Source organism: Aythya marila (assembly GCF_965140915.1).
Source record: "Aythya marila genome assembly, chromosome: 2".
Taxonomy (NCBI): Eukaryota; Metazoa; Chordata; class Aves; order Anseriformes; family Anatidae; genus Aythya; species Aythya marila.
The window spans coordinates 46,001,156-46,014,842 of NC_139043.1; the positions used below are offsets into that span (position 1 = coordinate 46,001,156).

General features: G+C 42.6%; 1 protein-coding gene across 2 annotated transcripts; it reads right to left on the bottom strand.

The window, feature by feature from the left end:
* Positions 1–936: 936 nt before the first annotated feature.
* On the bottom strand, positions 937–9,866 carry LOC309874277 (C-C chemokine receptor type 5-like). 2 transcript variants are annotated; one of them, XM_082752312.1, is made up of 3 exons: positions 9,736–9,866; positions 5,847–5,999; positions 937–4,706 (listed from the first exon to the last, which is right to left on the bottom strand). In XM_082752312.1, the coding sequence occupies exon 3, from the start codon at positions 4,693–4,695 to the stop codon at positions 3,625–3,627; it is 1,071 nt and encodes a 356-aa protein (XP_082608438.1). In that variant the 5' UTR covers positions 4,696–4,706; positions 5,847–5,999; positions 9,736–9,866; the 3' UTR covers positions 937–3,624. The 2 variants fall into 2 exon arrangements, with proteins under 2 accessions (XP_082608438.1, XP_082608439.1); XM_082752313.1 differs by having other exon boundaries at positions 5,847–5,934; positions 9,736–9,829.
* Positions 9,867–13,687: the final 3,821 nt, after the last annotated feature.

Genomic DNA, 13,687 nt, shown 5'->3' on the forward strand with positions numbered 1-13,687 from the left:
AAAGGAATGGAAAATGGAGACTGTTAAGTCATGGAACTTAAAGGATTGTTTGTTACCTTTCCTGATTGTACATATGTATAGGCATACTCGGGTTTAGTATGTAAAGCAATGTTCTGTATATTTAGAATGTTTGATGTTTGTGTGTGCGTGTTGGTGGAGCGTGGACTCCCCGCACACCCAGCGCTGTTTACTTGCCTTTTATACCTTTTAGAAATATTTGTTTTATAAATATTACAAAATTCAGATCGAGTTGAGACCTCATTTATAACAACAGCAGGCAGGGAGGCTGGGGGAGTGTGATCATCCCAATTCCAGCTAAATTTCAACCCTAGCCATCCTTCTGGAGACAGTAGAGGAGAGCCGTTTTATTTTTGAGGCTTCCAGGCTATGCATAGGAAGGCAAAAGGCAGTCATTCCACAGCAGCTGGCTGGAATCCGGATACGAGCACATGCAAAACTTGTGCAGGAACTAAAACGAGCCTTGCCTCTCCCATACCACGCTACGGCAGCTGCCTGGCTCATTAAGGGCAGACAACACCCAATGAATCAGAGGAGCTCCTGGTCTCCAAGGCTTGCTGCTGTTCGCACGCTGCCCATAGCAGAGGCAGTCACTTTGACAGAAGATCCTCTCAGAATAATTAATGCTTTGTAAGGAAAGGAGCAAACCCGTTTGAATGGCAGCATTGAACATTACAATTGGCCCCACGATGGCGCTGTAGCCCTAAGGACCGAAGAGACTTGGTGTGTGCAATCTGTAATTACTCGAGGTTAGCTCTGTGGTCGCTAGGGGTAGACACTGAACATACTAAAACCTCTTTTGTATTCTTGTTTATCTTAAAAACAGCGTTAATCTTCTAGGATCAGAGTGACTTGAGAGATAGTCTGTGAAGTAGTGCTCCTCCCATGTCTAATAATAAAACCAGATGTAATGCCAAACAGAATAGCGTGTTTATTAATAGATTGCTAGTGACAAACAGTTAAGGACACTGAAGTTGTCCCGATGGCCCTGCGTTGCTCAATGATGCTGGTGCTTTGCCCACTTGTAAAACCCTGAATTTGACCCGCCTGCTCTTTCAGCATTATAGCAACCTGTTTTGAAGAGGAATTTCTCTTCCTTTTTCATTCTTACAGGCTATTCTATAAAAGGGGGGGTGGGAGGGAGAACGGATCAAGAAGCCTAACGCACAAAAGTTAACCAACTTTAATGGATTGCGTAACTAAATATTGTTGCAGCCTGTTGGCAGAGTCCTTAACTGAATGAACCAGCAGTGCTACCAAGTACTGTCTTTTCTATTATCACCTTCAATATCAATCACAGATTGCTACAGTAGCTGAAACCTGGCTTGTTTCATTTGCTGAATCATGGTCCATTCGCAGTGAAGTCACGGAAATTCTTGATAAGCTGCTGATCTACTAGGCCACAAATCTCCAAGCTCCAGTTCTGTCCTTTGGAAGCTTCTTGTCCCTTGAAAAGATCTGTGCTGTAGGAGAAAACTGCAAAGGATTGAAGCTGCTTTTTGACATCTCTCTCAGGAAAGCTTCTCAGTGTGCTCTTGCACATTTGATAGCTGTGCTTTGCTCCTGTGAGGCTGGTCAAGACGCATACCTTGCTCGGCACCCAAACCTTCTAGAGCAAGTAACTCCTTAAAGAAAAAGTGTCTTAGGATCCAAATAAAAATTATTCTCAAGAGCTGAATAAAATATGAAAACATTTTTATAAGAAGAATTACAGAAGGCCGGGGGGGGGGGGAGGAAGGGGGAGGCCACCCTATCTAAAAGTTACTGCATGTAGCTTCCTGTCTCTTTAAAACAGAAATGCAAATATTTGTCATTTGATGTTGAAACTACCTGATTTCTATTTATACCACTTATAAAAATAGATGCAGTATCTTAAAAAATAGTATGCAGTTGAAAAAAACGTCTGAATTAAAAGGCGTAGTATAGTTCTGTTTTATTTCCCTTGTGGATGCAGTCCAAAAGTGGTACTTAATATGGCAAAACAGAATAAATTAAATCAAGTGGTCTGATAAGCAAAGATTTCCCTATTTCACTTCCTGCTTTCACATGCACTTGGCAATGTAAAATTTCTTTGGGACTCTTTGAAACATTTCTTTGCAAATATTTAAAAGGCTATCTAGAGGAGCTGGAAAATAGAGACTACCCTACTGGATAAGAACAGCAATAAAAATATTCGCTCTGATTTTCCTGCCTCCTGAGTTGTCCAAAACCAAAACTCTTAGGGGAAATGTAAGAAATGCTAGAAAGACCAAGTTGGCCTTTTATTAATTAAATTATTTATGAATTAAAGCAATAGCACATTTTCTATGTGTTCAAGTGCTTTGCCAGATCTGAACTTTAAGGGGAAACACAATCATATTTGGCCATCAGTATTACCAATTTTGTTTGCATTATGGAAGCTGTTGCTTTCTGTAAAATTCCCAAACAACAGAAAAAAATCGTCATAGCCCCTAAATGATTCCTGTTTCTAAAACTAGAGAGATGCTCTATGCCCTTGGCTCTGTAGGTCAGTGAATCCTTTTACTTTTTTGTGTATGTGTTTTGACACCTTAAGCGTCTATAGCATATGCTTATCTTTAAAAACATCTGGGTCAACCTTGTTCAAAAAACATTTTCACACCTCTAATGCTGTTGTGTTTTTGCAGCCTTTACAACTGCATTAATGCCACATTTTAAAGTTTTTTTTTTTTTTTCTTAATGTAGGCCAGAAAAATGGCAAACAAAATAACTGCACTAAGAAGCTAAAAAGCCCTATTAACTAATTGTCTGCTCTTGATCTAACCTAGTTAACCTAGTTAAAGCTCCATGTGTAATACTTCATTTCTGAAATATTGCAAACATACTGATTTGCTGATCAATGACAGGCTACTGTACTCATTTTAATACAAGTAGTATATAAAACAGCAGTTGATTGAAAGAGCATCCTGAAATATCAAGGTCTTAATTAACTCAGTGACACTTATTTGTGACACTTAATAGTAAAGACTATTTTTAGAATAATATGAGGAAAACCCAAAGGGCTAGTATTCAATGACACACAAAGGAAATACACACTAAAATACTGGAATGTACAATATTCTCCCATTTTGCTAGTAAAGATTCCTCATCACAGACCTCAGTAATTTAGCATTATTTACAGGGATACACAACCAGATGGGATTGAGCCTGAGTTTAAATGACTGAGATAACTTGTGTAAAGTACAGTGAAGAGATATTTCCAAAGAACCAATATCAATCTCTAACCTCTAGTTCATTTCAAATATCAGTTTATGAGCCTGCTAGCTTAAACCCTCAGCTTTTTATGTTTTTGGTCTCTGTAGTATACTACTATACAACTACATTCCCCCCCAAAAAAAAACACTTTTTTTTTTTTTTTTTTTTTGCTACAGAATGCTAGGTTACCACATCTAGATAGCTAATTTGATACATCCTTTTCATTTATGTACAAATACCCATTAGTATGAGGACATACAAGCTTTTATAGATATATGTGCCATGATCTTTTGCAGCTGCTTTGGAGCTAATATCCAGAACAGATTCCTCCAGGCTTTCATCACAAGAATTGATTTCACAAAAGTCAATTCCACTTTTTTTGCTAGGCACAACTTACAATGCAGCAGAAACTTCTTGTTCTCCAGTAGATTGCGTGTAGGTGGAGCTAGCGCGTTCAGATGGATCAACATAGAAAACTGGACAGTATTTAGAAAAGTGGGATGCAATTTGCTTTCGGAAAAAGCTATGAAGATATTTTCTAAATTTTTCTCCAGCAAAGGCATAAATCACAGGGTTGATACAACAGTGGATCATCGAAATGGTTTCTGTCACTTGGGTTGCTTTGTGCAGTTGCCCACTGCCTTCACAACTAGAGATAGAAAATGAACCTTGAAAGTCACGCAAGAGAATACAAATGTTATATGGTGCCCAGAAGAAAAAGTAGACAATCATGATGATAAAAATCAGCCTGACTGCTTTATGTTTCTTCTCATTCCTACATTGGAGTAATGTCTTTATAATTTGTGTGTAGCTGCAGATCATAATCAACATTGGAATAACAAGTCCCAGGATGTTCATTTTTAAGGTCAGGAATTGCTTCCATACATTTCTCTGATCTGATGGGTAATGAGCACTGCACGTATACTGTGAATTTTCCTTCTGAGTTTTGTGAAATACTATCCCAGGAACAGAGGCAAGCATAGCAACAGCCCAAGTGACAATGCTGGCGAGGATGCCGTAGGTAACTGTCCTCGCTTTCAAAGCAAACACTGCGTGCACTATGGCCAGATACCTGTCTATGGTCAACAGGATTATGAAAAAGATGCCGCTGTAGAAGCCGAGGAGGTAGACACCTGAGAGAATTCTGCACAATGCTTCCCCAAAAATCCAGTCATGGACAGCATAGTAGGCCCAAAAGGGAAGAGAAAATATAAACAGCAAATCAGAAATTGCCAGATTGAGCAGGTAGATGTCAGTCATACTCTTCAATCTCTTGTATTTTATCAGGATAAGGATAACGAGCATGTTGCCTGTGAGGCCAAATATTACCACCAAAGAATAAAGCGGTGGCAGAAGTTTAGCTGCAAAGTGCTTTTCCTCAGTCCCCGTGCATGGTGCTGAATCGCCATACTCAAATTCTGTTGTTACAGCCAGGTCAGGGAAATCCACGGTATGGTTTTCCATGGTGTGTTGGTCTGGAAAGGAAGAGAAGGGTGGTTAACTGCAGGAACCTCCAGGCTTGGTAGTCAGGGAAATGAATGCAGTGGTTTTACCCAGCTGGGCAGCTGAGCTCTACCACAACCACGCTCACTCCCCCTCCTCAAAGCTAAAGGGGGAAAGTACGATGGAAAGGACTCGAAGGTTAAGGACAGGGAGATCAGCAGCAATTATTGTCACAGGTAAAACAGACTCAGTGTAGGGAAATTAATATAATTTATTACCTATCACTAGTGAGCTAGCAAAGTGAGAAACTAAAAGCAAAAACCCACATTCACCCCATCCACCCTCTTCCACCTCCTCCCCCTGAGTGGTGCAGGGGAACGGGGAATGGGGGCTGTGGTCAGTCCCTAACGCTTCATCTCTGCAGCTTCCTCATGGTGACTCTGCCCCTGCTCCCGTGGGGTCCCTCCCACGGGATGCCGTCCTTCCCAAACTGAGCCTGTGGGGGCTGCCCACAGGCAGCAGCTCTTCAAGCACTGCTCCCACACAGCTCTGTCCCATGGGGTCCATCCATCCATCCCCCAGGAGCAAACTGCTCCAGCACGGGTCCCCCACGGGTGGGCAGCAGCTCCCCCCAGACCCCTGCTTCTGCGTGGGCTCCTCTCCACGGGCTGCAGCTCCGGCCCGGGGCCTGCTCCTGCGGGGGCTCTCCATGGGCCGCAGCCTCCTCCAGGCCACATCCACCTGCTCCACCGGGGGCTCCTCCACCCATGGGGAGGCTGCAGCGTGGAGATCTGCTCCATGTGGGACCCATGGGCTGCAGGGGGACAGCCTGCTCTGATCTGATGTGGGGCAGCTGCTGGGCTCTGCTCACAGAGGCCAGCCCTGCAGCGCCCCCCTGCTACCAAGCCCTTGCCATGTAAACCCCATACAATGAAACACAGTGACAGGGCCTGGCCACCTCCTCATTGTGCCAGCCCCTTCTGCAGCCTCACCCAAGGAAGAGGAGGCAGCAGGGAGGTGTAGGTGTAAGGCCCACAAGGGCTCTCTGGCACCGGTAAACCCTCAGTGACCATTGCTTGTTGAGGTTACTCATGGCTTTGAGCCTTGAGGCCTCTGGGAGTGGGGTCAGTGGAGGTGTAGAAATGCCCCTTGGCAAGGGGAGCTAAACGTACCCAGCTGGAGAAGCAGCAAGTCGACGGTGTTGGTCTGCAGGGTGTTGGTCAGGCCGGGGCCATGAAACTGGTCTGGTCTTCAGTAACTCTGGAATAAAAATGTTGTGGAGCCCTGTGTTGTGCAGGTTATGCTGAGCACACTCAGTTGATGACCTGCCGGGAAATATCACAATAGAAAGAACTGGTAGGCAACACCTTCTCGAATGGCATAAATGGTTTCAGTTGCTGTCAGCATGGCATTTAACACCTGCATCTCCTGCAACATTACTCCTAACAACTTAAAAACCTCCATGGTGCTCAGGGAATAAAGAAGTTTTGATTCCTTGTTTCAGTTGATCCTTAACAGTCATGATTCAGTAGCTCCAAAGTTTAGCTTGGCTACGTGTCTTTGAGAGAGCACAGACAGCAGACAGGGCTGTTACTGTCAGGGTGCACTAACAGTTCCTGTATCTGTTGTTTGATATCATCCTTCCTCCTTTGCTAGTGACTATTGCCAGTGAGGTGACAGAAATTGAGGAAGTGCAAAGACTGATTTTGGCTGGGGAAAACAAAAGAATTTCTGCGTGTCCTGTGAGGAGCTGGGAATAGGATTTTGTGGAGACAGGTGTAAGAGGGACCTAAGATGCTTCCCAGTCACCAAGTGGGGAAATTGATGCATTTGGTAGCCACTCAAATAGAGTTACTTGCCATTTGGGAAAATATCTACTTTTTTTTTTTTTTTTTTTTTTTTTTGGGGTGGGTGGGAGAGGTATCATGATTACTGCTTTCATCAGGCGGTGCATTTTCATGGCAGAATGATGCCTGTTCTCTTGACAAGGCAGCAGACTGTTTCTGAAACAGAAATCTTCAGGTCCTGCGCCTGTCCCTACTTGCTGTGTCATCTCTGACCACTTGTGTAACACAGCAATGATCGCTCCTTTCCTGTTTGCAACCTCACTGTGCACTTTTTTCCAGTGGAGAGGTCTGCCCTGTGAGTCTGCGGATGTCTTTTGCAGAGACCACGTTGTCAAAAACATCACTTCATAGAACTCTCTGCACTCGAGTTCTGCAAGACTAAATGGAGCTGAAGAGCTCAGCCCATGGTTGGAGTGGCGCTGAGGCAGGCTGCTGGTCTGCTTTTTTGTAGCTCTTAGTCATCCATTCTGATTTACACTACGTGAAATCACTGAAACATCTTGAGTCTAGAGATAACTGTTTGGGTGAAAGGAGTATTTTCTGCTGTAAGAACAGTTCATTCAAAAAGCTAATGCCCTCACCTTAATTTTCAGCTAAATGCATAGTTTAGCTAAACCTAAGGTCTTGGAGAAGGGGCTGGTTGGTGGGTCTTTGTCCACATTTGTGTGACCTTAAAAATGAGGATCTGAGTCTCTCCTGAGCTTGCTATGGCAATTCTGTTACAGAATAGTGCAGACATGAATCCCTCCAACAAGGGGGAAGCCTTATTGGAGCAAAGTCTGCACCTTCCAAACAAAAGGACATATTGCACTTGCAGACCTTCCCCCATCCCTTCCTCCTTTTCTTCCAGAGTCTGGCTGTTAACTGCTGCCAGTGTATCAAGATCGAGAATGCTCTTGTTGAGGTATTGCTTTGACATGTAGAGTTTGGAAAGAGGTTTGCTTCTGGAGAACAAGGAATAAAAGAAAATTGGCAAGTTTTAACAAGTTGGGTGCCAAGATAAAATTTCTTGGGGAGGCAATAAGCATTGTCAAAATCCTCAAAAACTGTTTTTCAGGCAGTTGTGATGACCTCTGTGAAACAGTTTTTTTCCACAGCCATACTAACTACATTATCATTACAATACTGAGATCATGGTTTTGTTGGTAAAGGAAGTGGCTGTGGCTCAGGTGTATTGACAGTAAATAAGTAGATTTGAAAGTCTCTAAGGGTTTAAATTTTTCAAGTACTTTCAGAAACTTTTCTTTTTCAATAAATAAATAGATAAATAAAAACCGAGCACCTTTGTAAAGGAATTCTTGGTCCAAAACATTAACTCCTTTATTTCAAAAACATGCCAAGACTTGAGCACTGCACAAAGACTTAAGACTCCTTTCATCTTGATCTATGTTGCATGCCCTGATTGCCTAAGTCCCTGGTACTGCTTCTAGCTAAGTATCCCCATTTCCAGTTTGTCCTTCCACTGTGCACGGGGACTGTGGGATGAGGGACTGGCTGCACAACAGTGCCAACCCCAGCATGTCCTAGGACCAAGGCCAGTCTGACCCCCCTTGCTAGTCTGACCAGCAACTGGTAAGAGCATCAGCCGTTGCTGAAAATGAGGAGATTGTCCTGCTGGGCAGAAGCCAAGCGTTGTACAAGTGTGTGTTCTCCTCTCCCATGGTGGAAGGGTTTGAAACCACAGCCCAGAAGAACAGTTGCAACCGCAAAGCAGGCAGGAGGCCGCTAACCACATCAGGGGGGCTGGGAGCATGTCCTGCACTCAGCAGCGCTTAGGAAGGGTTATTTCTCAGCCTGTTAACTCTGGATCTTGATCATTTGTACACCTGCGTGATGCCCATACATAAACGTGGCTATGAAAAGCAACTGAGTCATAAACCCAGAGTGGGATTTTATAAGTATGTGATTGATTGGTAGGGCTCATGCAAATATCATTGCAAAGTGCTATCTCGATATTACTGCAGCGGCTCCTTTCATGGCAGCCCCTTCTTCCTGCTCACTCCCTTCTCAGTGCATTCCCTCCTCTTTCATTCCTCTGCCTTCTTGGAATGAGAACCGTACCTTTCCTGTTTCTTATATCTTCTTCCTTTCAACCCCTTTTGCATGCTTAAATTGTGGTCTCTCGTCTGAGTGGTTCTTTCCGCTAACTGAGTCTAGCCTTTGCTTAAGAAGTCTCTCTCTGCAAAAGCATTTATTACACTGAATTGCGTGTAGTATTCAGTTTATACTGACAATGGAAGCTACAGATGCTAATATGGAAAATGGAAAAGGGAACTGCCACGTAGTTTTGTACTTAATCCTATAGTCTCAGTGTTTTGAATGCTTCACTGGATTCATTGACCGGGCTTGCTTACCTAATTAGAAATATCTGACCAGGCTTGTGTTTCCTAACAGTGGGAGAAAAACAAAGATCATCCTGGAAGATCTCTGAAGAAAGAACATTTCAAAAAAAAGGTCTGTATTATTTTGAATAGAGCTTAGATACATGCAATACTTCTAGAAATTGCAGTCTCCTGTAAAAAATCTGTTGTTTTGGTTGAAACTGCTAGTTATGCAGTTTTCAAGATAAATGCTTCCATAGGCAAGCTGAGCAAAATTTTAAGTCACTGTTTCGTACTGAGTTTCAGGTCAGAGCTTTCTGTTTTTTAAAGAGATAAAAATTTTATTAAAACGAGTTCCAGTTCATTTGCACCATGCCTTAAAATGATAACAATAGAAAAGGTGCAGTGAATGGAGGTAAAATGCTAAGCTATGCTGCATGTAAACAGGTTCCACGAGGCAGAGCATTTAAAATATATCAGATTTTCTGTAAGGGAAATAAGTACTCCTGCACATCCTGCAAGGGAAATAAGTACTCTTCACTCAGATAAGATGTTTTATTTTTGCATTCACAGTTTTAAAATCCAAATTTCCATCATGATATATCATCTTCAGAGAAAATAAATGTTCATGTGTAATCTGTTTATCAAAGAGCCATATTGCATTACATTTCATACCCCAATCAACCTGTAGAGATTTGTTTCTTCTAGCAGTTCTGTCCTTTAAAAATAGGGTATTCCATTTAACATATCCTATTAGTTTCCCCGGGGCATTTTTTAATGTTGAGTACACTGTCAAGATTCAGTTGTTGTTTTTTTTTTCACCTCAGTCATTAAAGTACCTAAACAACTACTAAATGCAGAGGTTGAAGGAAAAAAAAGGAAAGATAACTTACCATATATCTCATCGTGGAAGTGATGGCTTGGGTCAGTACATCGAGAGTAACGCTTATCCGATTTGTTACCCACTAGAAGAAGGTTGAAAACACCTCTTCCTGCATGAAGAGGGATGTATCAGATTGAAAACTTCTAGCAAGCAAATCTGTTTTCATTTAAAAAAAAATCAAGGAGCAGTTCTCTTTTTTCTAAAAATGGGTCATCAGATGTTACTTTTCTAACTGAGATGTGCAAAGAGATGTTGAAATTTGTGGAGGATCCTCTTAGGAGCTGAACTCAAGGTTTCACAATCTACAGCTGTAGTTATAGAAAAAGGTTTTTATATTGTTTTCTTTCTCATTTAGCTGACCTCTTTGAGTCAAAAAAAGTTTACATGAGATTCACCCCTTTACATTTCTCGATCATTGTATTTCTTTTATGACATTTGTCCCTTAACAGAAGTGGAGAAATTAGCATACACCTTTATTCATTTATATCCACAGAGTTACCTGTGCTTTGTGTTGGTTTGCTCTGAGCTGCAGTTCTTATATTTTAGCAGATTTGATTGATTCAGTTTTTCTCCAAACTAGTCTTTCAAACTTTGACTTAGTCTGCGTAGTATGTTTAACCTTTTAAACCAGCACTATTACTCCAGAGAATTAAGCTTCAGGAAAACCTGATAAAATGTGTTCTCCTTGTCCTTCTTCATTTATGTCACTGTGGTCAATTCCTGTGACTTTTAGACAGAGATAAACTAAGTCTGCACTGTGAGTAGCTGAGTAGCTTTTTAGATCCTTCTTAGACATCAAAGAAACCACACAGGAGGGAGGAACAGGACAGAGAAAGCAAGTGAGAGATGGTGCCTTGTCAGATGTCTGAGAACCCCTGAGAGAAGCCCTAAGTAGATACCTAATGAAGTACAAACCCCTGCCTCCCCTTGACATCCTTGACCCTCTTTTTTAAGGTTTCTGGACTACCGTCTCCAAAAACCTCATGAAGACCCTAAAGGGATCTCTTTCCCACACTCAGTCCATAGTATCCTCAAAAGATTTTAAAATGCCAAATGGAAATGTCTTGCTTTGGATGTGATGTGGTTCTACCCAGTAGACAGCTAAGCACCACACAAATGTTCATTTACTCCCCTGCCTCCCACAGTGGGGGAGAATTGAAAAAAAAAAAAAAAAAAAAAAGAGTGAAAAACTCATGGGTTGAGATAAAAACAATGTCGTAAGACAGAAAACAAAGGGAAGAAAATAATAGTAATAAAGATAAAAAAATACACAGAGCGAGTGATGCACAATGCCATTGATCACCACCTGCTGACCGATGCCTAGCCACACCTAGAGCAGCAACAACCTCTCCAGACAACTCCTCCCAAGCTGTTATTGCTAAGCACGACCCCATAGGGTATGGGACATGGCTCTGGCCAGTTTGGGCCAGCTGTCCTGGCTGCGTCCCCTCCCAGCTCCTGGTGCACCCGCAGCCTCCTGGCTGGTAGGGCGGTGTGGGCAGCTGGAACGGCTTTGGCTCTGTGTAAGCAGTGCTCTGTGACAACTAAAAGATTGGTGTGCTATCAGCATCACTCTCTTCTGAAATCCAGACCCCAGCTCCATACCAGCTACTGGGAAGAAGATTAAGTCTATCCCAGCTGAAATCACAGGGCAGGGTGCTGCTTTTCTTTGATGGAAATCAAGGGAATCACAGCTTCTCAGTTAGCTCTCAGACTGGGTGGAGAGTAAAATGGGAAAAGCTCAACCTGTGTGCCTTGTCAACCCCTCTTTGCTTGAAGGACTGATCAGGGTCTTTATTCCATAAAATTAAAATTTTTTCTCTTCCTTCATCACTTTTCCAATGAGCTCTTGAAAGGCTGGTATCTTAGCATCAAAATGGATGGCTGCTGCAGTATATTCTAAGATTATATTCACAGTACCTTACTTGATATTAGAGCCCCTATACAGTCTGTGCAAAGAGCTGCTCTTTAAAATTTTTCCAGTACACCTGTATTACGGTCCTAAATTGCTGTCAGACTTGGCTGACTTAAATCATGCTTGAAGATTCCTACATCTCTTCACTGATGAAAAAGTAAGAGGGAAAATGGAAGAAAATATATCAGTTCCCTCACTGAAATATGGAAGCATGCTGTATTTCTGAGCTCAGCTTTCAGACTGTAGTCCATAATCCTGTCCCTGATAGTGGTGACAAAAAGATGCAAGAAATGCTGCCTGAGGCAGCAAAGAAATACCTTAATCACATGCAAAATTTAATCCAAGCCTCAGTCACTAGAAGTGGACTTATATTTCTTAGCTTGAACTTCCATTAATTCCAATCTTTTTCTGTATGATTTCTTACTGTCTCATTAGAAGTAGTAGCAATGGAATGGGGAAATGGTCAGTTCAGTGTTTTCTCATAACCAGATGGGGGCATGATTGACTGTCCTAAACGTGGTGTCACTTTACAGCTCAAGGGAGATCTCAGATCAGAATTGTGTGAGCAGAGGGCAGCCACCTATACAGCATGAGTGCATGCTCACCACCAGACTGTGGCACAGATTTACAGCCACAGCATCACCTCATACCAGGAGGACAAGATAAGACCGTGCTAAAGCCTCCTTAGTTCTCCACCAGTGAACCTGTACCTGCACAGCTGCTGCATTTGATCATTTGAGGTGGCAAGCATGGTTAATGATGAGAATCCTAGAAAAAAACAAACATGAAAGGCCATGCCCTGAAAGGAATTTCACTTTGCAATCTTTATCTTCTAATGAATTGTCTCTCGTTATATAAACAATCTTGCTTGCTTGTCCCATGCTGCTTTTTTTTTACAAGCTCTGTCTATGCTGACTATATTTTTGTCACAACATATTAGCACTAGTTTATGCTTTGCTCCCAAACATAATATTTTCCAGTGTATTTTTAGTACTTTATTGAAATTTGAGAAAAACAGGCGCTTGAATCATGATTTCTTAGAATTTTCCAAAAAGGTGTCATAAAAAAATTAAGTTTTCAATGCATAATTTGTAAGCAGTCTGCCTATTAAAATCAACAGTCATTTTTAGAATTTATTTCTGAAGTCTGACTCGTTTGCCCTGCTTCGTTGTCCCCACTGAGCACTGTCTGTTACATGTTACTTAACCTGCTAGAGGCATTAAAATCTTTCATGATCTCACACTATATGAAGAATAGGCAACAGTCTCAAACCTGTTGTTGGACTTGTCTGTTTTTCATCGAACTTTTGATTCTGAAATGCGCTCTCACAAAAATCATAGGATCATAGAAACAGAATCACTTAGGCTGGAGAAGATCTCTCAGATCATCAAGTCCAAATGCTAGCCTAGCACTGCCAAGTCTACCACTAAACCACATCCCTCAGCACCACATCTGCACATTTTTTAAATACCCACAGGGATGGGGACTCAATTACTACCCTGGGCAGCCTGTTCTGATGCCTCACAACCCTCACCAGCTGGGCCCTAAAGGTGGACAAGAGAGGTTGGACAAGACAAGGTCCTCCACAGAGAGGTTGAATAGCTATGACACTTGGCGGCCCAAAACCACAGACACACCCTGGCTGCGGGTGCCTGGGCTGAGACTTTATTATCAGTGCCTACAGGAGATGTTCGGTTAGCTCTACACCTACTCCAGATAAGCAGGGCTTCTGGAAAATCCGATTTGATCAGATCTTCTGTGTGCCTGTAGGCGAGTCCAGGCCCCTTGTGCTGTTCGCCTGCTTCTGGGGCCATATCTTGGTGTTGTGCTGTTCCTTGATGCTGTTAGGACAAGACCTTTTTTTGTCTCCCTCTCCTCTGCCCTGCTTTCCTCAGTGGCTGTCAACGTGCCCCTGCAGGACCTGACTTCTCATCCAGTCCGAAGCTCCATCACACCAGCCTGGGACTGGCCATCATCCTGCTGCGTGACCTCCTCCTCCCTGAGGAGGTGAACCTCATCAAACCTCAGCGTTTTACCACAAAATTGA

Excerpts from the sequence above, each read along its gene's own strand:
- LOC309874277 (XM_082752312.1), bottom strand. The coding sequence starts at position 4,695 with ATGGAAAACCATACCGTGGATTTCCCTGACCTGGCTGTAACAACAGAA.